The sequence below is a fragment of the Trachinotus anak genome, unplaced genomic scaffold, assembly GCF_046630095.1.
Source record: "Trachinotus anak isolate AG129_WGS33_773 ecotype Australia unplaced genomic scaffold, CSIRO_AGI_Tana_v1 ptg000008l, whole genome shotgun sequence".
NCBI lineage: Eukaryota > Metazoa > Chordata > Actinopteri > Carangiformes > Carangidae > Trachinotus > Trachinotus anak.
In genome coordinates this window covers 29,106,574-29,131,317 of record NW_027273859.1, presented here as the reverse complement: position 1 = coordinate 29,131,317, position 24,744 = coordinate 29,106,574, and the positions used below count along the sequence as shown (strand labels likewise).

The window sequence follows — 24,744 nt, the reverse complement described above, 5'->3', positions numbered from 1 at the left end:
GGGGGGAAAATAGGATCAAAGAGTCTTCAAACTGGAGAAGTCTTAGTTTTCCTTGGTGGATCCATTGCAAATGCAACCTGTCAGAGTTGGAAACCAAAAACTAAAATCATTTCTCTCTGGGGGTCTTACAGTCACAATTTGAGCTGTCACGTCGTACAGTGTCACTTGTCATCACTTACATCCAAACATGAAACAGTATCAAAAATGTAACCACTATTATATTGACTAATGACTAAAATGATCAGTTATCAGGTTAGGTTTGTTTATTTGTCATTCCAGCCATATCTGTAAGAGCACATACAGAGGAACAGCATTATTGTAGTATTTAAAAAGTAATAATGCACAATGTCCATTTCCAGAGTTATTAAAGTAATTAACAAAAAGTGAGAGACCAACTGCAATTCAGGTGTACAGCAACTAAATGATCATTGTCACCTGTTCCCCCTATATTAGAAATGTAACAAATAGACTTTATATATACACACACACACACACATATATATATATATATATATATAAATATACAGTCGAGTTGTATACAGACCTTGAAACACTATTATTTTTAGGTATTTTTATTGTCAGTCATGTGGCTGGTGAGTAAAATCAAACTATTTTCTTCCCTCTTTGTATTTTACTGAATCTTCCAGCCAGGAGTGTGAACTCCAGATACAGACCTTTGTGTAAAGTCTATAAATGCTAAACTGAAACTTTTACCTGGTTACCAAGTTGTAAAACTCTTCCTCTGAGTTATTTTGGCTTAGCACTCTGTAGTGGGTGAGGATGCCTATCTCAGAAGTACATAACACAATACAAGTGTTAGAAACACCGTCCAAAGCACAAAAAAAGAATATGTCCATTTTTTCCTCTTATGATAGTACTCCTCTTGGAGTTTTTTGAAGCTTGTTTTCTCCTCCTCCAGGTTCTGTTTGAGGTCCTGATGCATTCGTTCCCACATGTCCCTTTTTTCTTTATCCCAGGCCTCTCGATCTCTCTTCATCTCTTTTCTACTCTGCTCCAGTTTCCTCTCAGCAGTTTCCTTTTGTTCTCTTTCTAATTGAACTCTTTTGTCTGAAGCTTCAAGTCTTCCTCTCCATTCCTGTCGCAGAGTTTCTTCTTGCTTTTTCCATCTCTTTTTGTCTTCCTCTCGTTCTTTCTTTCTCTCTTCACGTTCCTTGTTGATGGATTCGTCTTTGTCCTTCAGCTGTTTTGATCTTAGTTTTCTCTCCTGTTCAATCTCTCCTCTCTGTTCATTGATTTTCCTTTTCAGTGTTTGTAATTCTTCCTCATGCTTTCTCTTCGTCTCCTTCATCTCTTCTTCCTTCTCTTTCATGATCCTCTCCACTTGTATTTTTGTGGATTCCTCTGTGTCGTCAAACATCTCAGCAGTGTAGCAGCTGTCTCCATTTTCCTTCACCATGGTCTCGATCTTGGTCAGCAGCTCACAGACTTGTGTGCGGTTTGTTTCATCTTTGTTATTAAAGACCTGATATCTTCCTCCACAGTCATTTATTAGTTGTCTGACAAAGTCATCACAACCTTTGATATAACTCTCAAATGACTGATCGTACAGTTCTTCTCCTCTGGTGAAGATAATGATGGTGAAGTCTCCTGACTTTGGGCCAAAAACCGTCTTGATCAGTTCCACAGAGTCTTTTTCCTCTGGTGTGATGTTCCTGATCTGCAGAACCAGCAGGAACACATGAGGTCCAGGAGCCAACAAGCTGATGCATTTCTGAAGCTCCTGTTTAATATGATCATCAGAGAGACTTGTATCAAACAAGCCGGGGGTGTTGACCACGACAACAGGTCGTCCATCAATCTGTCCAGTTGCTTTCTCACAAGACTTGATCGTTGGCTTCGGGGTGATTCTGGGTTTGAAAAGCTTTTTGCCCAAAATGGTGTTTGCTGTTGAACCCCTCCCACTGCCAGTCTTCCCAATCAGCACCATCCTGAGAGGCTCTCTGCTCTGACTTTCATCATCACCTCCCAACTGACTCCTCACATCCTCAAGTTCAGCTTTGAGTTTTATGTTAGCGCTCTGCTGCTCTACAACCTTCTCTATCTGAGCCTTGGTGAACATGTCCTTTGTGAAGAATCTGGATCCTTCAATACTCATCTTTTCCACAGCGTCCAACAGCTCAGGGATCTGCTGCTTGTCCTTGATGTTGAGAACAACAGATCCTCCTCCACAGCTCTGAAGCAGATCCTGGATGTCTCTGTTCTTTTCTACAAACTCAACAACAGCTGGAGCTGTAGGATCTGACTCCACAGTGAATAGAATCATGGTGAAGTCATTGACTTCAGAGCTGAATGTGTTCTGGATGGTCTCTAACTCTCCCTTGTCTTCATCAGTGAGGGGACCCACAGGTAGGATCAGGATGAAGGCATGGACGCCCTCAGGATCACAGAGGGAGATACACCTGAGAGATTCCTCCATCACTACCTCCTGAGGTTTTCCATACAAGGCAGGAAGCTCCACCAGGGAAACCCGACGTCCACACACCTCTCCCTGATGTTTAACACACTCTGAGGAGTTGGAGACTGAATGAAGCTCTGTCTGACCTAAAATGACCTCAGCTGCTGAAGTCTTCACTGCTCCTCTCCTCCCACACAGAACCAGGTTTAAAGCTGGTTTCATCTGTTCAGATTTTGATGTCATGGTTAAACCTGCATCCTCATCCTCAAACACATCACAGCTCAGATGTTCTCCACTGTTTTCCTTTGCAGTTTGACCCAAGCGTGTCAACAGCTCTGAACGTTCAAGATTCTTCTGCCATAAATATCTGTATCTACATCTTCTAATCATGTCTTTTAATGGTGGATGTTGCTTATATTTCTCTATGAAACCTGAACTCTCCTCTTTGGGTGTTGATATCAAAACCAGTGAATGATCAAATGATTGATCACTGAATATGTTCAGGACTCTGCAGAGCCTCAGTTTCTGTTCCTCAGTGAAGTCTTCAGGCTGTAGAACCAGCAGAAACACATGAGGTCCAGGATCAGAGAGTCTCACACAGTTCTCTACATGTTCTGTCAGTTTGTGTTCAGAGATGTTGGGATGAAGCAGATCTGGGGTGTTGATGAGGACTATTTGTTTCTCCTTCCACTGTCCTCTGACTCTCTGACAACAGTCTGGTTCTTCCTCAGTGTTGAACACGTTCTCTCCCAGTATGAAGTTCGCCACTGAACTCCTCTCAGACCAGCTGTTCCCCAGCAGAACAACCCTCAGCTCAGACACTGAAAAGAAAACAATGAATTAGAAAGATGAACTAGCACTGTATTTGCTCTGACAGTGGCGATTAGAAATGTCTAAATACCAGTACTTTCGCACTCATTTGATGACAAAATTCTGAAAATATGACGGTACATGTTTTTCTTCAGTATTGTAAGTACCATAGATGCTGTAGGTCAAACTCGAAGAGAAGAAGAAGGAGGCAGGCACAGTAAACAATAACGACGGCAAGTGCATGTGCAGCAACAGGTCCGCCTTGACTTGTAAAAAATAAAAATACACGCCAAGACTGGTGGCCCTTACACAAATATCATATATCAGATGAAAGGAGGAAACACCTCAACCTCAGCAGCTCAAAGGCAGACATCCAGATCTACACACAGAATTAAGGGTGAGTGCTTCTCAATTGTTAACTGGTATTGTGGCATCCATATGGCACAGGTCCTGTTTCCTTTCTTTGAGGTGTCCTCCTTTTATTTGAAATGCTGTCACTCTTTGTAAACTGGCTTTTGGTTGTCTATAACTTGTCCCTGATGGGCTGCATTATAGTCAAAATTTCTCCATCCACCTGTCTTTTTTTTTCCACATGTCACACCAGACATGTTCCTACACCCGCACTTACTGCCGCCCTTCCACATGTTGTAGTTATTATTTACTGTGCCTGCCTTCTTCTCTTCAAGTTTGATGACAGACTAGAATTGTAGGGTTATTGTTAGTGCTGTATAAAAACAAGTACAGAATTTTCAGAATTTTGGCCTTGACTTGGTACTCATAGTCTTTGTCCATTTAGTCATAAACAGCATTTTGTAAAACGAAAATGAACAGACAATCCTCCATGTTGCATGTTTGTATCATGTTCCAACAAGCTAAATAAATGGATAAATGGTAAGTACTTCCGAGAGACCTCTGTGTCTTCATGCCTTGCAACTGCTGTATTCGAAAAATCATAAGCTTACTGTCCAGACATTCTAATCCCTGGCAAGCAAGTCCAGACCTGGTGTCTTGTCCTAGTGACCTGGGCAAGGACAAAGATAAAGCCCTCAAAGTGACAGAGCCTATTGATTAGGAAAGGGGTGAGAATCGACAGTGCAGTGTTTGTTGTAGGAAGAGAGGATATTCCAAAGCTGGCAGAGCAACCTCTCCGAAACACAGCACAGTACACAGCAGAGCTCTCTGACAGACAGATGGTGAAGCTGGTAGTTCAGTTCACACTCTACCAGCATGTAATTTGCCCACTGAAAGTGTGCAAGATTCCATTATCAGTAGCCAGCAGCAGGATGGATGGCATCTCCAATTAGGAAATGGTTGGACCTCCCCTGCTGCTTTTCTGAATCAGGCCTCTGACTTAGTCATTGCAGCTGCTATTGCAATCCATCAGCCTTGGATACAAGCAACAGCAGAGCAGCTAGTTCCGGAGTTGAGGGAATCAAGGGACCAGCTCATAAGGAATGCAATGGTGAATGTCAACACAGGGCGCAGGTGGAAGGCATAGATACAGGTTGACCAAGCCCTCAGCAGGTTGCAGCAAAAAGAGATGCTGGAAAGAGTACAAGGGAATTGGGAAGGACTGGGCTGTGGGAAGCCTGTGCAGTTCTGATCCAAGGCCACAAGGGGGCAGAGAAAGACCATGGTGGTGGAGGAGGTGAAATGAGTGGAGAAGGAGCGCTACTTCATCAAGGCAGTTTCCCAGGGCCGGTTAAGTGCATGGATATGGTGGGAGGCCACCACAAGCAGAAGAATCAGGTGGGCAGACATCTGGACCCAAAGCCAGACAAAGAACCACAACGCAGCAGGACCTGACAGATCTGGGAGTTCACCAGCAGAGCAAACAGGTCAAGCAATGGAGGCAATCCCCCAGAGCAATAACCCTAACCCTAATCCAGCTGCACAAGAGGAGGAAAGCAGACAGAGGACAAAGCCAGTCTGAAGGTGTTGCGGGAGAAGCTCAAGCAAACACTCACCAAGCTGGGCCGAGCAGACCGGATCCGGAGGTGTAGGAAAAGGAAAGAGAAAGAAAGAAGAGACTTCTTCAAGTACACCCACCAGCTGCTTGATGAAAAATGTAGTGGAAGGCTAGACATCTCCAAGGAGGAGCTGGAGAATAAAGGGCCAATACACAGACACAGCCAGAGATGCACCATTTGGATCACCAGGGCACGTGCCATGCCCACCTCCACAAATTTCCCCCTTTCACACCTCGCCTCCAAGGCTGCGCAAGATCCAAGAGCTCCAGGAAAGGGCCAGACCAGCTTGGGTGCCAGGACCAAACAGGCTCCGCTACAAGCTCAATAACCATTTTCCTCAGGGGCAATGGGTTTATTGAAACAAGTTGCCAAAAGGCTGGACTTCCAGGCCTCCCAGGATGTATAGTTCATACTTCTATGATCTGGGAGCAAATACAGCATGTCAAAACAGAGGGTGGCAACCAAAATTTGGTGTCACTTGATTTTGCGAACACCCATGGCTCAGTGCCACAGAAGTTGATTGATTTGGCATTGAAATTTTTCCACATACCATCCTGCTTTTTCAACATCATAACCAAGTATTTCAGCAACCTCTACATGTGCTTCTCCCCAGAAAGATTTACAATGGGATGGCAACAGCTAGAAGCTGGCATTACCATGGGACGCTCCATCTTTCTCATACTCCTTGTAGCCCCATTTAAAGGCAGGGGGGTAGTGAGAGGACTGAAACTACCTTCTGGCAACAAGACTCCCTGCTCTCAGAAGCTACATGAATGACATCACAAACATCCTACAGACAGCCCCATGTACAGCACGGCTCCTGAAGTGCCTTGATGAACTGATGATATGCACAAAGATGAAGATAAAGCCTACAAAGTCATGAAGCCAATTGATTAGGAAAGGAGTGAGAATCGACAGCACAGTGTTCGTCGTAAGAGGAGAGGAAATTTCCAAGGCTCACAGAACAACCTATCTGAAGCTATCCCTTCATATGGTTTGTATGATTATTTCAGGAGTGCTGAGTGTTTTATCACAGTTTCCACTAAACATCTGTTTCACAGTTTACATTCAACTGCATCACCATTTTGGAGGCTGTAAATTGGGCTGCTGTTGAACTGCATTGCAATATACTGTATATAGAGGTGTTTCCGATGTTATATATAAAATATTAGAAATATTAGAATACTTGAAAAAATATTAGAAACACTTGTCATTTCAGTCTGTGTCTCCAATAATCATTAATTAATCCATGAAACTGACTAATTTTAACACAATTAAAAGTTTCGATCCAATATTTACATTTCACTAAGAATATTTGATATATTTTAGTGTTTAAATGACAACAAACCGTAATTAAATAAATATTTAAATAATATTTCTTTTCTCACTAGTCCAATAACAGAAACTTCAGCTGATTTGATCACAGTATATTACTGTCTATTACTGTCTAAATTTGGATCAGTCTTTTTCTTAACAGAATTGATTAGATTCATATCATGACCTTTGTTAAAAGTGTTTTTATTGTGTCAGAATTTATTTTATGGGCTTCATTTATGGGCTTCAGCTAAAAATGTCTTGGTCATGATTCAGCTGTAAATGTGCTGCACTTTCGTAGGTTAAGCAACACAGTTACTAAAGTTCTTTCTGATCTTATGCCAGTTCTAGAAAAACCTGAAGCCACTTTGGAAATATACACATAAAACACCTAAAGTCGAAGCTGTTGAACTCACTGTAGGGGGGAAGCCACTCACAGCTGCTGCTGTGGCTCAGAGGTCTCTGCTTCACTTCTTCTGTAAGAAACACAACAGTAACATTTCAGAAACCAAACCTCAGTCAAATTAACATTCAGATTCCTTTATACTATAGAGCCTTCCTTCAGTAGGGACACTGGCAAACTTTGTTTGCTAAGTTGTGTGGATGGTGTAGACAAGTTAATTGACACCAGGAATGGGACAATATGAATTTTAAAGCTTAACATATCAAATAAATGATCTGTAATTATTGATATTCATAATATTTTCAGTTTAAAGACAGAGGGTGTATTCTGCTTAGCAAATAAAACTTGCGTCTATTATTTATGAAACATGTTCATCATCTTGAATCATTCTTGATAACACACGTCCCATGAAAGAGATGGAACACAGAATCCACTGTCCTTGATCAGGAAGGGATCTCATGTATGAACAGGAGGAACTGTTTCACTTCATACAAGCACCTGACGACTGTTTTAAAACCAAACTGAGAAAGTTTGAACCTATTTGTTAAGCCTTTGTAAAAGCAAAGGAGCATAACTTCTTGATCACCATATATGAGACCCCCCCATACTGACCCTCTCCCACATAATCTGCCTCAAACACTGCAATAGTCGTCCCAAAACATAGTAATGATGGACATTGTGAATCCAGTATTAGAAGCATAGACTAAACTGTTTACTAAACTATTTTTAATGTAACATAAATCATCTTACGCCTGAACAAATCAGTGGAGTTATTGCATATTTCTGCTGTTAATCTGAATGTACTCACCAGATGTTGCAGCAGCTGCCATATTGTCACTGTGCTGGCAACAGGAAACACCAGTAGAAGCTCAGCTGGAGACCAGTTTAGTTTTTAAAACACTAAAAACACAAAAGAACAAAATGGTTCAAGGATCATTCTCCAGGACACTTTGAACAACCGGGAGCGGCTCTGTAACATGTTCCTCTCTGTAAATGATCACACCGACTTTATGGTTTAATACCTATTTTTCTGGTTGAAGTTTCACAGTAAAAAAAATTTTTAAACACATCAGATTCTAAAAGGGAAAAAGTGACAGGAAAAAAGAACAACAATGGACCTTATATCATGTATCACAGTAAACTGAACCTCTCTGTGATTTGGATTGTGGGTTACACAAAATAAGAAAAGTTGGGAAGTTGTAATTAACATATTGTGATAAATATTTTTGGACATTTCATAAGATAAATGCTTGATCAGTCAATCAATAAAACAATTAGCTGATTAATTGATACTGATAATAATCATTTGTTGCAGCCCTGAATCTACACCTATGCCTTCATTTAGTCTTTTAATCTTGCACTTGAATTAGATATTATCTGTTCTATAATCTGTTTTATAATGTTTTCTTATTGTGCTTTTTACCTCTATTTTTATGCTTCTTTTATTTTCTGTTAAGCACAGTGAGTGACCTCTGTGTATGATAATGTGCTGTACAAATAAATGTGCTTTGCCTTGCCTATAAATCACAGTGTTTCCTGTGAAGAGGCCTGCACCTCAGGATCACTGTGAGACAATGATGATACTGACACATCACATGAAATGAATGTGCTGAATATTGTGTTGTTTTTTCTACACAGGTGTACAGTCATTACTTTAACACAGAAGAAGCCAGCAGTGCTGCGGCTTCCAGGAATGGAGAAGCCTCAAAGTACAAATGTTCATCCTTAAATTCTTGGGTGGTAATTGCACTGAAAAGCTGTGATGACACAACAAGGCTTTGGACTGGTCATCCTCAGGTAAAGGTGAGAGTGCCCATAGTCTGCCAATCAGGGTTTCTGTCCTAATGATCCGGATGATCAGGAGAGATCACATGATTCTCACAGGAAGGAAACCTGTGTTAGAATAAAAACAACAATCTGGGAATGAAGGAACAGCCTGTTGGTCTTATTTTTTTTTATTACTTTTTCTCTTTCTCTGTTTGTCTCCAAAGCAAACACAGAACCATAGTGCCAGCATCTTGATATGATGTGCACACAGCAGCAGGACCTGCAGCCTCACTCATTTTCTGTTTGTCATTTGAACTGGAACTCCTTGTTGCCTCTGTGTTGAGAACAGAAACTGTTTTAAGTAAAAATATATATTTAAAATCATGCTAACCCTGTTATTCTCAAAAACTGTTTCCATTCTCTCAACTCGCTTTTTTCTATTATAACTTCTTTGCCTCATGTCTCCAGCTGCGGCGCACTCACCCTGCGCAGGTAACAACCTGAAGATAATAACTCCATGATCTTTATGAAGAGTCTCGATCCAGCTACACTTCAACTGATCATGTATATTTCATTGACTGATGTTTCTAGTGGATTTTACTCACCAGCTTTTTCTCGCCGCGCCATCGATCAAAGTGAAAGTAAAGTTCAAAACGTTTTAAATCGTTTTTTTCTCGTGTTCAGATGATTCTCATTCAAAAGCAGCAAAATATGTAAAAACAACAAGAGCAAAAATCAATCATGAACATGATCCTGGAGACAAGCTGAGAACAACTTAACCATTTCCTCCTCAGACTGTGTCTCAGCGACCTGACCTGAGCGGGACACGGTCACATGTGAGACACGTCCTCTGTCCTCTTTCCCTATTGGCCCGGCTGCTTGAAAATGTAATTTAAATAAAAAATGTTATGCTAATGCCATGACTCAAAACAATGTCATTGTCTGTGATCAATGAAGGAAATAGTTTATATTGTCATAATTAAGATGGATAATAAGATCCTTCCTTCTTTTTTTGTCACTAAACCTGATTGGATCCATGGTGGGAAAGGGACCAGAGGGGCCCAGATAAGTTCTCCTAGACCCCCAGATGCTCTCAGCCCAGCTGGGAGAGTCAAGAGTGTGGATAATGTACGATCCTCACCGTCTCCTGCCTGGTGCACATTAAATATAACTGAAGGCTGAAAATAAACTAATCAGTTTGTTAGAAAGCCCATGTTGTTTAGGTGTTTTCAGTTAAATACCGTTCATTTATATTGTGTTTTACGGTGAGTTTTCATATGTCCTACGCTCATGAACGCACCATAGCGTTCCGACGCTGTTGAATGCAGCACACCTGTAGTTCACCTTTCCTCCTGCTCGTCGCTTCCGCCTGTTTCACCTGCACGCGCTGGGTTTACTGTGTAGATGCCTGAAGGTGAGTTTGTGTTAATGTGTGTTGTTTACCTGCTAATGCGGCCTCGTGCTGCTGTGAACCTGTGTGAGGTCATAGTTCACAATACGAGTCATTCATCATGTGTTCAATGACTGAATACGGTCCTTCTGTCCACAGCGCTGATTGTTGCTTTGTATCACAGCCAAATAAATCCACCACAGACTGGACATCTGTGTCCGTGTCTCTGAACGGGACGCACCGACACCTTTAATAAACCAGCTGATTCCTGCAGAACCCGCTCTTCTCCTTTTTACAGTTCTTGTGATTTTTTAAATTTGTATTATTATTATTATCATTATTATTATTATTATTATTATTGTTAATGATCCACATACACAAATGTGTGTACTGTAAGAATATTATTAGTCGAGACGAGGACCGGGGGGAGCCGGGGATCGAACCCGCGACCCTCGGGCTCTATCAGCCGCAGCCATGTTTGTTTGAGGGGGCGTTCCGTGAGCGGGAGCAGCATGACTGCGATTGGCCCACTGTGGGTTTGGGTGGGGTGTAACTGGATTGTGACGTCACGCCTCGGCCACGCCACGCCCCCTGGTCTGCAGGCTGCAGCCGGACCAATGAGGGGCGGACCCTTCTCGAAACGACACGTCCAAAGCAGCTTCAGAGACAAACCCTGCTGCCACCACCAGGGGGCAGTCAACCACGTGATCAGTGCAAACAGGCATCAGAGCCTTGATGGGACAGAGAGCTGTTCTGAGATCAGATTTAAGAACAGACATCACTTTAACTTCAGTGATGTTCTCTTTGATGTCTGTTTTTAGCTGTAACTGGGCAAACATCATCATAACTGTTAAAAGCTAACATGACAGCTAAACCACTGTCAACTCATGGAAGGAAGCTGGAAGCAGCCTCTTGTGTTGAAGTCTGTCGGACACTTTGAAGCTCTATAATAACGTTACTGTGCTTCCTCCTCTGCTCCTGATAAACAGTGGCTCTAATCACTGCAGCTGATGAAGGTCTTTGAACAAACACGTGGGATTTTGGACATGAAGTGAAACGATGCTGCTCCGGCTCCTGAGTGTCGTTTCCAGCTGTGTCTTTGCATGAAAGAAGAGAGGTGCAAGCTGGGAAAAAATCTTTAAAAAATCCTCTTTTATTTTGAATTTGAACAGAATCAAGCACACAGGTGAGCCACGTAATGTAATAACACATGAAGAGAACAAACTGAGGCTGTGATTAAATGAGAAAATGACTTCCTATGGTATGTTCAGTACATACTGTGCGAATAAAAAAGGAAATAAACACTGCCATTCATTCGTGTCTGTGATGATATAGGCTACAATAGATACATTGTGAAGGAAACTGCATTAACTCAAGGTTTGGTCTCTTAATATAAATCACCACAAAAATGCATGAAATAAAATCAGTAAACTCAAGTCCACGTCCTATAAACACTGTGATAAACAACCAGAAACAACCACTGTAAGATAATAACTACAACCACATTCGGTCTGAATTCACAGAGCAGAAAGTAATAAAGTAATGTTAACACAGGACAGAAGGTGATGCACAGTGAGTTTGGCCCAAAAAAAATGATAGTAATAGTAGAAATAGTAATAGTAGTAGTAGTAGATAAAATGAGACCATAGTAAAATAAACTTCTTGAAAAGTGTTGAAATAAAAACACTCATGCATACCTTCATGTCTTTATTCTTCATTAGAACAAAACAGCTGTGAAAAAAGCTGAATTCTTGTTTATTCTACACAGATTTTCCAACATGTCTGGACTAAATGATTAGTTCCCTTCAGAAGAGCTGAGAAAGTGGAATATTTTCTTCAATTATGTGTCTCCACTCATATCATCAGACATTCAGTCAATCTAAATGGAGAAAAGTGCTCACTGTGCTGTTTGGTTTCATTGTGAACGTGGACCAGAGAACAAGGAGCTGTCTGAGGAGATAAGGAAGAAAATAAGACTACAACACAATCTGCAAGCAGCTTGATGTTCCCACAACCACAGCTGATAACACTGCAGTGACGACTCAAAACTTTGTGCTACACAATATTCAGTTAAGTGTCCCAATACTTTTGTCCATTCCATTTTCATTTGTTGTATTACTTCAATAACAAACCACAGCAAAAAATAATGGGGATAGAATAATGGGCATTTTTCTTTTATACGTGGAAGGGTACTAATAATTCTGTATGTGCACTTTACATTTTACATATTAACTTGCAATTTTTGTTCTTAAACCATTCAATAGAAATCCTGTTGTTTTACTCATAATACAATGCATATACACAATATATCTATATAATACATAGTGTTTGGTATGAAGCTTTGATATTTTGAACTTAGACAGCCAACACAACTTATACACTAAAGCAGATAGTTATACCACTAATACAATGACCCACAGTCTAATTCAAACATTGTCTGATATGAGATGTTAACGACTCGGGATCTAACTTCATGTGGGGAGGCACAGTATTCTGAATTTTAGATCCCGGAGTAATAATGAAATATTACTGCACGTACAAAGGTACTGACTGTAAAGACGGGACTTCTGAGAAGAGAGAGACTTCTAACTTATCTAAGTTAGCAGCTGATGATAAGTAAATCATTTGAAACTATGATGTGACCTGTGGGTGTGGAGGCCTTGATGGAGCTTCTGAGTAACGGATAATAATCTAACATGTAATTTTACTACACGCTGCTGAGTAATTAGAAATGTATTATATGCAATTTTTCAAGTTATTTGCTCATCACTGCTCTGCAGCACCAGAAATATAATTCTACAGGTTTAACCAACTTACTTCAGTGTACCTCTATCCCTGTTAATTAGTCATGTTTTCACCCACATTGGAAAATTAAACCAATTATTGTTGTTCATTTTCATTTGAAGTCACATAGTGAACTGGGGTTTCAGAAAACCTACCCTACAACCAGAGGACTGCATTAGAAGCAGAACAAATATGAAATAACACGTTTTTCGGAGGTAGCTTTAAAGGTAGAATGATATACCTTTGAGAACCAAACATTGTTAACACAGTGCTAACTGGTGTTACCTGGTTAGCAGCAAAGGCTTCACAAATTCACTGTTCTACACAAACTACTGAGGTATTGTTGTTTGTTCGTATCGTTTTTCAGCATTTTGTGAAGCAAAAACAACCAAACAATCCACCATGTTGAATGTGTCTGTGTGTAGTGTAAAATTAAAACTGCTTTTCTGCACAGCTAAATTCTGTTGTTGATGTGAAATGGCTTATTGATGGGATACTGGTTCAATACATATTACATAGCCAGTGAAAGGGACGGATCTGGAAATTTTTAAATCACTTTCCTTAACACTGTGAGATGGGGAATTGCATTCTCATGAAATAATGTTTGGTTCTTGATGCATAAAATAAGACACATGTATGGTGTTTAGATCTAGGAGTGCAGCTGAGTGCAGATATTTTCCTATTGTAAGAGCTAATCAGAATCAGAATCAGTTTTATTGCCAAGTATGTTTTCACATACAAGGAATTTTTTCTGGTGATTGGTGCAATTGAAACAATTTAAAATTTGCAATTGTAAATTGCAATTTTAAACAGACGGCTAGGGTTTTTTGTCATGTGGCTGGTGAGTAAATCTCGTTCTATTTACTCCGAGAGTGTGAACTCCAGATACAGACCTTCATGTGTAAAGTCCATCAATGTTAAACTGAAACTTTTACTTGGTACTATGTTGTAAAACTCTTCCTCTGAGGCCTTTTGGCTTAGCACTCTGTAGTGGGTGAGGATGCCTATCTCAGAAATACATAATACAATGCAAATACAAATATAACTATGGATAGCTTAGCATTATATGATTTCTTACGATGGGACTCCTCTTGGAGCTTGCTGAATCTTGTTTTCTCCTCCTCCAGGTTCTGTTTTAGATCCATCATTCGTTCCCACGTGCCCTTTTTTTCTTTATCCCAGGCCTCTCGATCTCTCTTCATCTCTTCTACAACTCCTCTACTCTGCTCCAGTTTCCTCTCAACAGTTTCCTTTTTTTCTCTTTCTGATTGAACTCTTTTGTCTGAAGCCTCCAGTCTTCCTCTCCATTCTTGTTGCAGAGTTCCTTCTTGTTCTTTATTTCTCTCCTCACGCTCCTTGTTGATGGATTCATCTTTGTCCTTCAGCTGTTTCGATCTTAGTTTTCTCTATTGTTCAATCTCTCCTCTCAGTCTTTGTAATTCTTCCTCATATTTTCTCTTCATCTCCTTCATCTCTTCTTCCTTCTCTTTCATGATCCTCTCCACTTGTATTTTTGTGGATTCCTCTGTGTCGTCAAACATCTCAGCAGTGTAGCAGCTGTCTCCATTTTCCTTCACCATGGTCTTGATCTTGGTCAGCAGCTCACGGACTTGTGTGTGGTTTGTTTCATCTTTGTTATTAAAGACCTGATATCTTCCTCCACAGTCGTTTATTCGTTGTTTGACAAAGTCATCACAACCTTTGATATAACTCTCAAATGACTGATCGTACAGTTCTTCTCCTCTGGTGAAGATAATGATGGTGAAGTCTCCTGACTTTTGGCCAAAAACCGTCTTGATCAGTTCCACAGAGTCTTGTTCCTCTGGTGTGATGTTCCTGATCTGCAGAACCAGTAGGAACACATGAGGTCCAGGAGCCAACATGTTCATGCATTTTTTAACCTCATGATGTAATTCATCGTCAGAGAGACTTGTATCAAACAAGGCAGGTGTTTTGACAACAGCAACAGGCCGTCCATCAATCTATGCAGTTGCTTTCTCACAAGACTTGATCATTGGCTTTGGGGCAATTCTGGGTTTGAAATGCTTTTTGCCCAAAATGGTGTTTGCTGTTGAACCCCTCCCACTGCCAGTCTTCCCAATCAGCACCATCCTGAGAGGCTCTCTGCTCTGACTTTCATCATCACCTCTCATCTGACTCCCCACATCCTCAAGTTCAGCTTTGAGTTTTGAAACCTTCTCTATCTGAGCCTTGGTGAACATGTCCTTTGTGAAGCATCTTGATCCTTCAACTCTCATCTTTTCCACAGTGTCCAACAGCTCAGGGATCTGCTGTTTGTCCTTGATGTTGAGAACAACAGATCTTCCTCCACAGCTCTGAAGCAGCTCCTGGATGTCTCTGTTCTTTTCTACAAACTCAACAACAGCTGGAGCTGTAGGATCTGACTCCACAGTGAACAGAATCATGGTGAAGTCATTGACTTCAGAGCTGAATGTGTTCTGGATGGTCTCTAACTCTTTCTTGTCTTCATTAGTGAGGGGACCCACAGGTAGGACCAGGATGAAGGCATGGACGCCCTCAGGATCACAGAGGGAGATACACCTGAGAGATTCCTTCATCACTTCCTCCTGAGGTTTCCATACAAGGCAGGAAGCTCCACCAGGGAAACCCGACGTCCACACACCTCTCCCTGATGTTTAACACACTCTGAGGAGTTGGAGACTGAATGAAGCTCTGTCTGACCTAAAATGACCTCAGCTGCTGAAGTCTTCCCTGCTCCTCTCCTCCCACACAGAACCAGGTTTAAAGCTGGTTTCATCTGTTCAGACTCTTCAGTGAAGGTGAGGAAGGTTCCTTTGTTTTCATCAACAATGTTCTCAATCTTCTGCATTAACTGTCTGTGGTTACTTTCGAACATGCTGTACTGTCTTCCTCCACAGTCTTTAAGCAGCTGACTCAAAGTGAGATGTGTTCCCCTCTTCTTCTCTGTCATGACGACCATTGAGTGTTTAAAAGCATCTTGACCAAACAAACTCAGGATGAACTTCAGTGTTTTTCTGTTCTCCTCAGTGAAATCAGAAGGCTTCACTAACAGCAGCAGAACATTTGGTCCAGGAGAACAAAGAGTGATGCATGCTCTCACCTCTGTTTTCACTCTCTGCTCTGACAAGCTGAACACATCTGCTGTTTTCACTACAGTTAGAGATTTTCCTCTCCACTCTCCACAGGAGGCCACACATTGTTTGATTGGTAAATCCTTTTGGAAATGAAATTGTGGATCTCCCATAATGAAATTACCAAGCGTTGTCTTTTTCTTCTCACTTTTCCCGACCAGCACAATCCTAAACTTGGGCGCTGTAACACAAGAGGAAAAACACATGGTCACAGTTCAGAGATGATGACAACAGGTGAGTGGACACAAATTAAGCCACTAGGTACTCAACCAAGGTGAAAAGGTAGCCTTACAGACAGCATTGGAACAGCAGTTAATACACTTAATACAAGAGGCAAAGACTGGCTGGAAGGCTGGATGAAGGGCAAACAGGTGGTAAAAACACAAAAGTTACACCCAAGAAAAGTTGAAACGCGGGACACTATACGTGGTTGTAGACATTTCACTTCTCATCCAACAGGCTTCTTCAGTTCTGACTGACTGGTGAGGAAATCCAAGGTCATTGATATCACTTGTCTCATTAGTGCTCATGGTTGTTGTAATGACTGTTGTTTGAATTGTTGTCACCTGAGGCCAAGTGTCAATGACAGTCACTGTTGGAGTCAGTGTGAAAGGTTGTTGAATCTCCTGGGAAGCAATGAACTACAGGTGGTGTCTTAGGCCCTGTTCAGACCTGGTATCAAATCCTTAGTGATCCAATCACAAGTGGACAGGCATGAATGCACCCCATGCGTCCTGACCACATTGAAGGACCGCCTCCTCTACTGACGTCCTCTGACACAGTCTAATGAGTCTCAAAGTGGCACAATGAACCGAAAATATTTTACTATTTCTAATGGATAAAACCTTATTTCACTGTAGAGCGGAGCACTGATTCACTCAACCCCTCTCTCTCTCTCTCACACACACACACACACTCATACTCAGAGGTGACCACTTGTGATTGGACACTGAAGACACATGTTAACAGCAGGTGTGAACAGGCTCTTAGACCTCCTCCTCTCTTTCTCCTTCTCTAGAAGAAACTGACATCAGCCATGAGCGCTGACATATAAAGTGACATCAATCGCTGTGATAACGACCCCAACTGAAGAGGTTTCTTGGATGAGAGGTGAAACGCTTTCAAGTATCTACAATCAGGTCCAGTTGCCCTTGATTCCTCTTTCCTTGGATAACCATGAGCTGGATGAATGAGAATAGTCACAGACAGACGTTACACATAAATAGTGATGGGAGGGAAAAGAAGCTTTCTGAAGCATTTCATCACTATGAAGCAAGTCAGGTGTCAGACATTTAATGAGCTAGATACAGCTGTATCTGAGTAACGCTGACAATCTCACAGAAAACAGCAGTAATCGGAGATCTACTGACAGTCTACTGCGAATAAGGTGTCATTTCTAGAAACCACACAGAAATACCCAGAGCCCTCAAGAGTTTTACATTAATGCATCAGTGGTAATTGGAGCAATAACTGAATTGTTCTTGGACCACAACAAAAAACAAAAAAGGCAGCTGTTTGAAGCCTTTGCTGAAATGTCTATGGACTTGCAGCAGCAGCAGCTTTCCAGATGATAAACTGTCTTCAATTTCAATCTTTGTAGTCAACAGAAGAATTTTATTTGACCAATGTGTTTTGGCTTGTGGCCTTCAACAGGGTCCTTGGACTGTTTCATTTCAATCTTCCAACAGCATCACATCTCAAGGGATCATGGATGAGAAATCCAGTTGGTCAAGATGACACTGTAAACAGCTGCTGATGCACAAACCATCCCAGAAGTGTTGCTAATCACTTCACTTAAAACTGAAGCAATGCTAAAATATCTCCTAACAAGCTCTGGTCCAGATGTATTTAGAGATGTATATCTTTGTCAAGTGCTTTAAGTACGACACCAGTTGGCTGATTTCATGTGAAACTGTTATTTTTGCTTTGGCCACTAGATGGCATCATAAACCTGAAAATGCCACAGTCACTGCTGGTTTCAAGAAATTGACCATTTACATCAAATAGTTAAACAGTTCAGATTTTGCAGGAATGAAGCTGCTGTTTGAGGGAGATCTGCTCTCAGTAAATTCGAGCATATATCATATTGTTCAGTGAAATGACCCCATATTAAATTTTTTTGTATTTAATATAATTAACTTATTCTACTTAGAGTACTTTTACTTGAGAGCAGTTTTTGGCTACCACATACACCTCGAACAGCTGCAAGGAAAATACTGTGATTAATTTAAAGAAGGAAATACCACTTGTGTTGTAATGTCATGTAAACTGCGTTAGTATTTATTCAGTTCACTTACTCTGGTTGGTTGTACGCTCCACTGGTGATGGAGTGTGTGACGTATAAGACTGGATCGCTGTGAAAAGACAAAACCGTGAATTATAGGAGGCTGTTTTCATCTAGATGTCTGACTGCATCTGATTAGAATTGTACGTTTACGCACAGTGGACACCAACGTCTCTGGCTGAACACAAGGAAGATTTTATACCTGTAAAAAAACCAAACAAACAGAATATTAAATTCTTTAACTTCATCAAGGACCATATGTTTGCCACATTATCAAACAGTTCCTGAACCTACCAACGGCTCGATAAGGATTCAAGTAGACCCTGCTTGTTTCCACTGTCGGGCTTCCAAGACCACTGGTTAAATCAGACTCTCTGTCCTCAAATACATCACAGATCACATGATCTCCATCATTCTCTTTTACAATTTGGCTGATGCGTGTTAAGAGCTCAAGTTCAAGTTTCTTCTGCCACAAAGACCTGTATTTACATGTTCTGCTCATGTCTTTTAATGGTGGATGTTCCTTATATTTCTCTATGAAACCTGAACTCTCCTCTCTGGGTGCTGAGATCAGAACCAGTGAATGATCAAATGATTGATCACTGAATATGTTCAGGACTCTGCAGAGCCTCAGTCTCTGTTCCTCAGTGAAGTCTTCAGGCTGTAGAACCAGCAGGAACACATGAGGTCCAGGATCAGAGAGTCTCACACAGTTCTCTACATGTTCTGTCAGTTTGTGTTCAGAGATGTTGGGATGAAGCAGATCTGGGGTGTTGATGAGGACTATCTCTTTCTCCTTCCACTGAACTCTGACCCTCTGACAACAGTCTGGTTCTTCCTCAGTGTTGAACACGTTCTCTCCCAGTATGAAGTTCCCCACTGTTCTCCTCTCAGACCAGCTGTTCCCCAGCAGAACAACCCTCAGCTCAGACACTGAAGAGAAAATTATATGTACTATTACAACACATACTAGAGTATATTAATAATAATTTCAATGAGTCTTTATAAAAGAACTCTGACTGTTGGGTTTGACTCACTGGAAGGTCGTCCATGGTCATAGCTGCTTCTTCGCTTCATGGGCTCCAACTTGCCTGCGACAGTAAAGATACAGAAATAAACATATTCATTCATTCTGCTTTGGGACACTAACAATGACATCAGTGAAATGTGCACTGATTATTGGTGTCTGCTGACAAGTATGATTTATACCAGCTATTTCCCCCCAGATCGTAATGTATTAAATAAAGACAGAGGTTCATGGAACAATAAACTCAGTCAGAAAGTCCACCCACTCCCCCAGGTAAATAGTTTGAATTGATTTTTAGATGTTAAAGGTCTTTGCACATGAGTCAGAAACTTTTTATGTCATTTAAGTTTTCAGAACAGGTTCGACTCTCAGTGTTTTTTAGTATGTGTCAAAAGCATTTAGATTGTTGTTTGACTGATTTGATTGTTGAAACCTTGGTGAACCAATAAATGAATTTCAAGGTGCGAACACTGCATCCACGAACTAGTCAACGAGGCAACTCGGCCATTGACCGTGATCTTGAATGTTGCAGCATTTTTGAGGCACAATTCAGATTGTCTATTAAACTAATACTGTGTGTATCACTTCCTGATTGATAAACCTGGATCAGACCTTGGCCCCGCCCACCACCTGCTGGCTCCAGGTGTCCAGGTGACAGAGCAGAGAGGATGAAGATGGTTAGAGGAGGAAACATCAGAGACTCAGCCTCATGTTGGAGCCTCAGTCAGACCCAGACTCAGAGGAGGAGTCTGTTGAGACCAGAATCAGAGACTAGCAGACGGATCAGTACTGTTAGCATAGTTAGCATCTTGTTTTCGGGTTGTCTGTCTGTCCATACATAAGTATGTCTGTCCCATTCTCATGGACACGATATCTCAGTAACTCCTTGAGGGAATTTCTTCAAACAAATCGGTACAAATGTTCACTTGGAATCAAGGATCAACTGACTAGTTGAATTAATTAGATAATTAGTCAAAGGTCAGTGTGACCTCACAAAACATTTGACATAACAAAATTTCACACAAATTCATATTTGATATAATTCTGATGAACAGGGATGTGATCTGAAACCAGTCTGAGTTGCAGAGGGATACAACCATGAGGAGGTAATTCTAGTTTGTGTTGTTTGTTAGCTTGTAACTGGCAGTGGCTGACACAGTGTTAGTAGTTGTGCTAATGCTAACTCTGGCTATCTGTACTGACAAGGTGTCAGGTGTATTTAGCCCCACCCCCCGTCCCCACAAGTTGACAGGATTGGTTCCTTAGGTTCTATTATGTATGAATCCCTGACTGCCTGAATCTGTTGGTTCACTGCAGTTCAAGGTGGAAATACTCAGTCATGATACTGCTTTCAGCTTTGTGCCGCACCAGAGCCATTACACATGACCGTTCTCTGAGTTTACCTTCATTAAATCATCTGAAAATGACACAGGGCTACACCACAACCACACACACCTCTACATACATGTGTCTGGTTGGTTATAACTCAGTATAACCACATAAAGATCTTATTTAAAGAGTCACCCTGCCTTCATGTGCTGTCAGAATATTCATTAATCACACACAGTGACGAGTGTAAAAGTGGCCAAAGACTGACGAGGTCTGGGTCTCGGATTCAGGTCTGTGCAGAACTCTACATGTTGCAACATGTTGTTCAGATCAGTGAACACTCAAGTATGAAATAAAACCTGATGCTCCAGAGTAAAACAACACAGCGGGGGCAGAGGTCACGCAACACACAACACTTTCCTGTCGAGACCTGATTTAAGTCTGGGGACAAAGTGTTGTGATGATGTGTGTAACATGAGGACAGTGTGCGAGTGACTCACCTGGTGCTGCAGCCGCCATCGTGTCCTCTGCTGAGAGAACAGGGCGTCATTCAGCTGGAGGGAGGAGGAAATTCACACGGTGAACTGTTAATCACACACTCCGACACTATAACGAACTCATTATCAAGTGTTAGACAAGCAGCGAGTTTCAGCTCTGTGTGCTCGGATCTGTGAGGAGCTCTGCTGAAGTCAAAGAGCTCGGTCTTACTTAATGTCCCGACAGCTAATTGAAACGGGCCCTGCCCACCAAGGGGCCCCTGACATCCTACACTGATTGGAGACGACTGGTTGCAATAACAGAGTGAGACAATCCAGTTATTCCCCTGTGATAATGGCCTGCACCAGCACCATAATACAAACCTGTGGGGCCCCCACAGCTGATTCTGAGGGGGGCCCTTTCCTGCAGCTCAGAGCAGGTGAGTTTTCAGTATCAACGCTGTCAGGACTCAGCTCCACATACAGCCGCTGTTTTATAGATGTTAAGTTCAGAAGGTTTCTCCTGATTCCAAAGCAAAAAAGACTTTGTCTCAGGTCAGAGGATTGTTTGGATTATTTCTGTGTTGAGCTGCACATAATGAATTTAGGTTGAAGTCTGAAAATATGAAGCATAAGGCCACCACTGTCTGTAACATGGCAACAGCATGATGTTCAGGTTGTGTCTGGGCAGATCAGTGCTTTCATTTGGCTGCTCTGTAGAATCTACAGACATGTTCAGCAGCGCAGACAGAAAGCTCTTATTCTCATTTTAGTTAATTCTGATTTTTTTAAGGGCAAATGTTCAGGAACTGGAAAAACTGAGGAGTAACTAGGGTTTGTTCTGAAACACAGTTTAACATATAACTGCACAATCCAGTACCACGCAAGTTTCACATGTTTCACACGTTTTCAGGAATAGTTCTCCAACATATATACTGATTTTATTACTGATTTTATAAACAAATCTGTGAATTTGCTTTGCAGGATCTTTAAGTTACACACATTCATAGTGAACATGTTTAACTCTTCATATGAAACATATTTAACTCTGGAAGCTTCCCTGATCCAGATGTGCTGTCCTGTAACTTCTTTAACCAGCAGTAACTATTCGAACCGCTGGAACTCCCGCTGATATTAAAGCTGGATGCTGAGATGAAGCATCGATGCTGCGTGTTTTTCAGTTGAGGTCTACCTGAAACTCCTGCTGCACAACGGAGCCTCTCAGTGTGAAGAGGCAGAAACTGTTTCCAGATCAGTTTGTGAAGGTTTGTTCCTAAAATGATCTGAACACTCACCTGCGGATGATCACGGTTACCCGCTTGATTCATTGCATCATTTTTATGAAACGTCCTCCACAGAACTTCTCCCTGCGCCGTCAGGCCACGTCCACAAGGGAAGTGAAACTGATTTCTCACATAAAAAAAAAAAAAATCAAAACTCTTTAGATTACTCAGGCTCCTCTGATGTGCAGATTAATAACATGTTTTGTTTAAATCAGTTGTAGTAGATTGTAGACACAGTAACCAGCGGACACTCACCGCCCTCTGATGGTCTAACAACACATTTATTCAAGGGTTTGTGTGGAGTCAAAAATCTGATATTTCTGTTTTATTGCAGAGATGTTGCGTCATCAAATCTTCCTCACATCCAGAGTCATCACTGATGACGTCAGAGGATCTGCAGAAACAAGGTTCCTCCTCAAATGAGTCTGAAGAGCTCTCATGTTGTGTCTTTATACATGTTCAACATGAAACTGAGCTTTACATCAGTCACGGTTTAATAGATGACGCACTGTATCAGATTGTGATAGATTATTGATTAATGACTGACGTCATCTCATTGAACCAGGCAGGTGGATATGATAAAGCAGGGCAGTCAGACTCTGATGATCTCCACTGGGAAATCATCTACATGAGGGCTCAGTAGACTTCATGGTGCATTCAAGTGCACCTCGTAAACTCAGAAATTTGTACTTGAATGACCACAAAGTTTGTTTTAAAAAGATTTTTTAAAATTATGATTTATGACCTTTTATTGTTTTATAATGTGATTAACATGTAAATGAATTCATGATTGTGCACTACCACCACCTGAACTGTGGTGTATTTTATGACTATATTTTATAACTAACTCTAAAAAAAAAGTCATGACAATTTCCCATTCAGTTCTACTTTGGCATAATTTCAGAATTCTATAAAAAAATTAATCAAATTGTTATCAGCAAACTCCATCATTAATAATTTGATACTAAAGTCAGAAGCATTGTTGTTATTTTAGCATCTAATCTTAAAACTATTGACCAAATATTAATTCAATTCAATTCAATTTTATTTGTATATCGCCAAATCATAATATACATTATCTCAAGGCTCTTTACAGGGTCAGGTCAGACCTTACTTTGTTACAGAGAAAAACCCAACAGTTCCCACAAAGAGCAGCGCTTGGTGACAGGGGGGAGGAAAAACTCCCTTTAACAGGAAGAAACCTCCAACAGAACCAGGCTCAGGGTGGGGGGGGTCTGCCTCGACCGGTTGGGTTTAGGAGGAGATAGAAAGAGGGGGAGGGGGAGGAGAGGGGAGAGAAGAGAGAGAGAGAGAGACCAGGAACAGCTGTGTAGGTAATGGTGTTATCAATAATAATGACAGATAACAGTGGTTAATAGTAATGATGAGTAGTGGTGGATCTGGATCCTGCTGCTCCAGAGGCAGAGAGACCTGCAGAATGAGGACAGAGAGAGAGAGAGAGAGAGAGGAGAAGCACAAACTACGGGAGAGAAAAAATACAAAGTTAATGGCATGAAGTCATCGAGAGAGAGAGAGAGGGAGAGAGACAGAAATAGCGAGAGAGCGCCCAGTGAATCATAGGAATCCCCCAGCAGTCTAGCTCTATAGCAGCATAACTAAGGGATGGGTCAGGACATACCCGAGCCAGCCCTAACTATAAGCTTTATCAAAGAGAAGTATTAGCCATTATGATCAAACCAGATTTAAAAACTAATACTAGATCATGACTCAATACAGTATGGAAAGAAGTAAGAAGAATTTTATACGTACATAATGAAAAAAAAGGCTTTTGACTGACTTGATTGGTCCTGATTGTAAAAAGTGCAGGAGGTTTATGACGTCACTCTGTTCACTGTTTATCTTCAACACTGTTTTTGCATTTGTGGATTATTGTTCCTCATATTGTACATTTAGCTTCAGGGTGTTCTCTCACTGACCGTGGTTTCAGTCTCTCAAGCTCAGGTTCAGTGGATGGGAGATTGGGGTCAGACAAGCTGAGTGTGTCGACACAGCAACAGGCCGTCCACCAGCCTCTCCTGTTGCTTTCTGGCTAATCTTGGTCACAGATTTTTGGTTCGGCTTTGGTGTAAAATGTTTTCGGCCTGTATTGGTGTTTCCAGTTGAACTCTTCCTGCTGTCTGTCCTCCAACCAGCACCATCCTGAGAGGCTCCTGCTCTGATTTTCATCACATCTACATGTTTCACTATTGCTCTTTGTACCTTTTCCATCACAGCTCATGTGTCCATTGTTCTGTTTTACAGTTTGACCCAAGTGTGTTAACAGCTCTGGATGTTCAAGGTTCTCTGGTTTCAAATGTCTGTATCTTCTGATCATGTTCTTTAAGGGTGGATGGTTG

General features: G+C 41.4%; 1 protein-coding gene and 1 pseudogene across 1 annotated transcript; both read right to left on the bottom strand.

Moving 5' to 3' along the window:
- Positions 1-46: 46 nt before the first annotated feature.
- LOC139624706 (uncharacterized) lies at positions 47-15,950 on the bottom strand (annotated as a pseudogene).
- A 2,327-nt stretch (positions 15,951-18,277) lies between these two features.
- On the bottom strand, positions 18,278-21,147 carry LOC139624775 (GTPase IMAP family member 5-like). Its single transcript, XM_071484152.1, has 4 exons — positions 21,129-21,147; positions 19,310-19,363; positions 18,567-19,205; positions 18,278-18,342 (listed from the first exon to the last, which is right to left on the bottom strand). The coding sequence occupies exons 1-4, from the start codon at positions 21,145-21,147 to the stop codon at positions 18,278-18,280; spliced, it is 777 nt and encodes a 258-aa protein (XP_071340253.1).
- Positions 21,148-24,744: the final 3,597 nt, after the last annotated feature.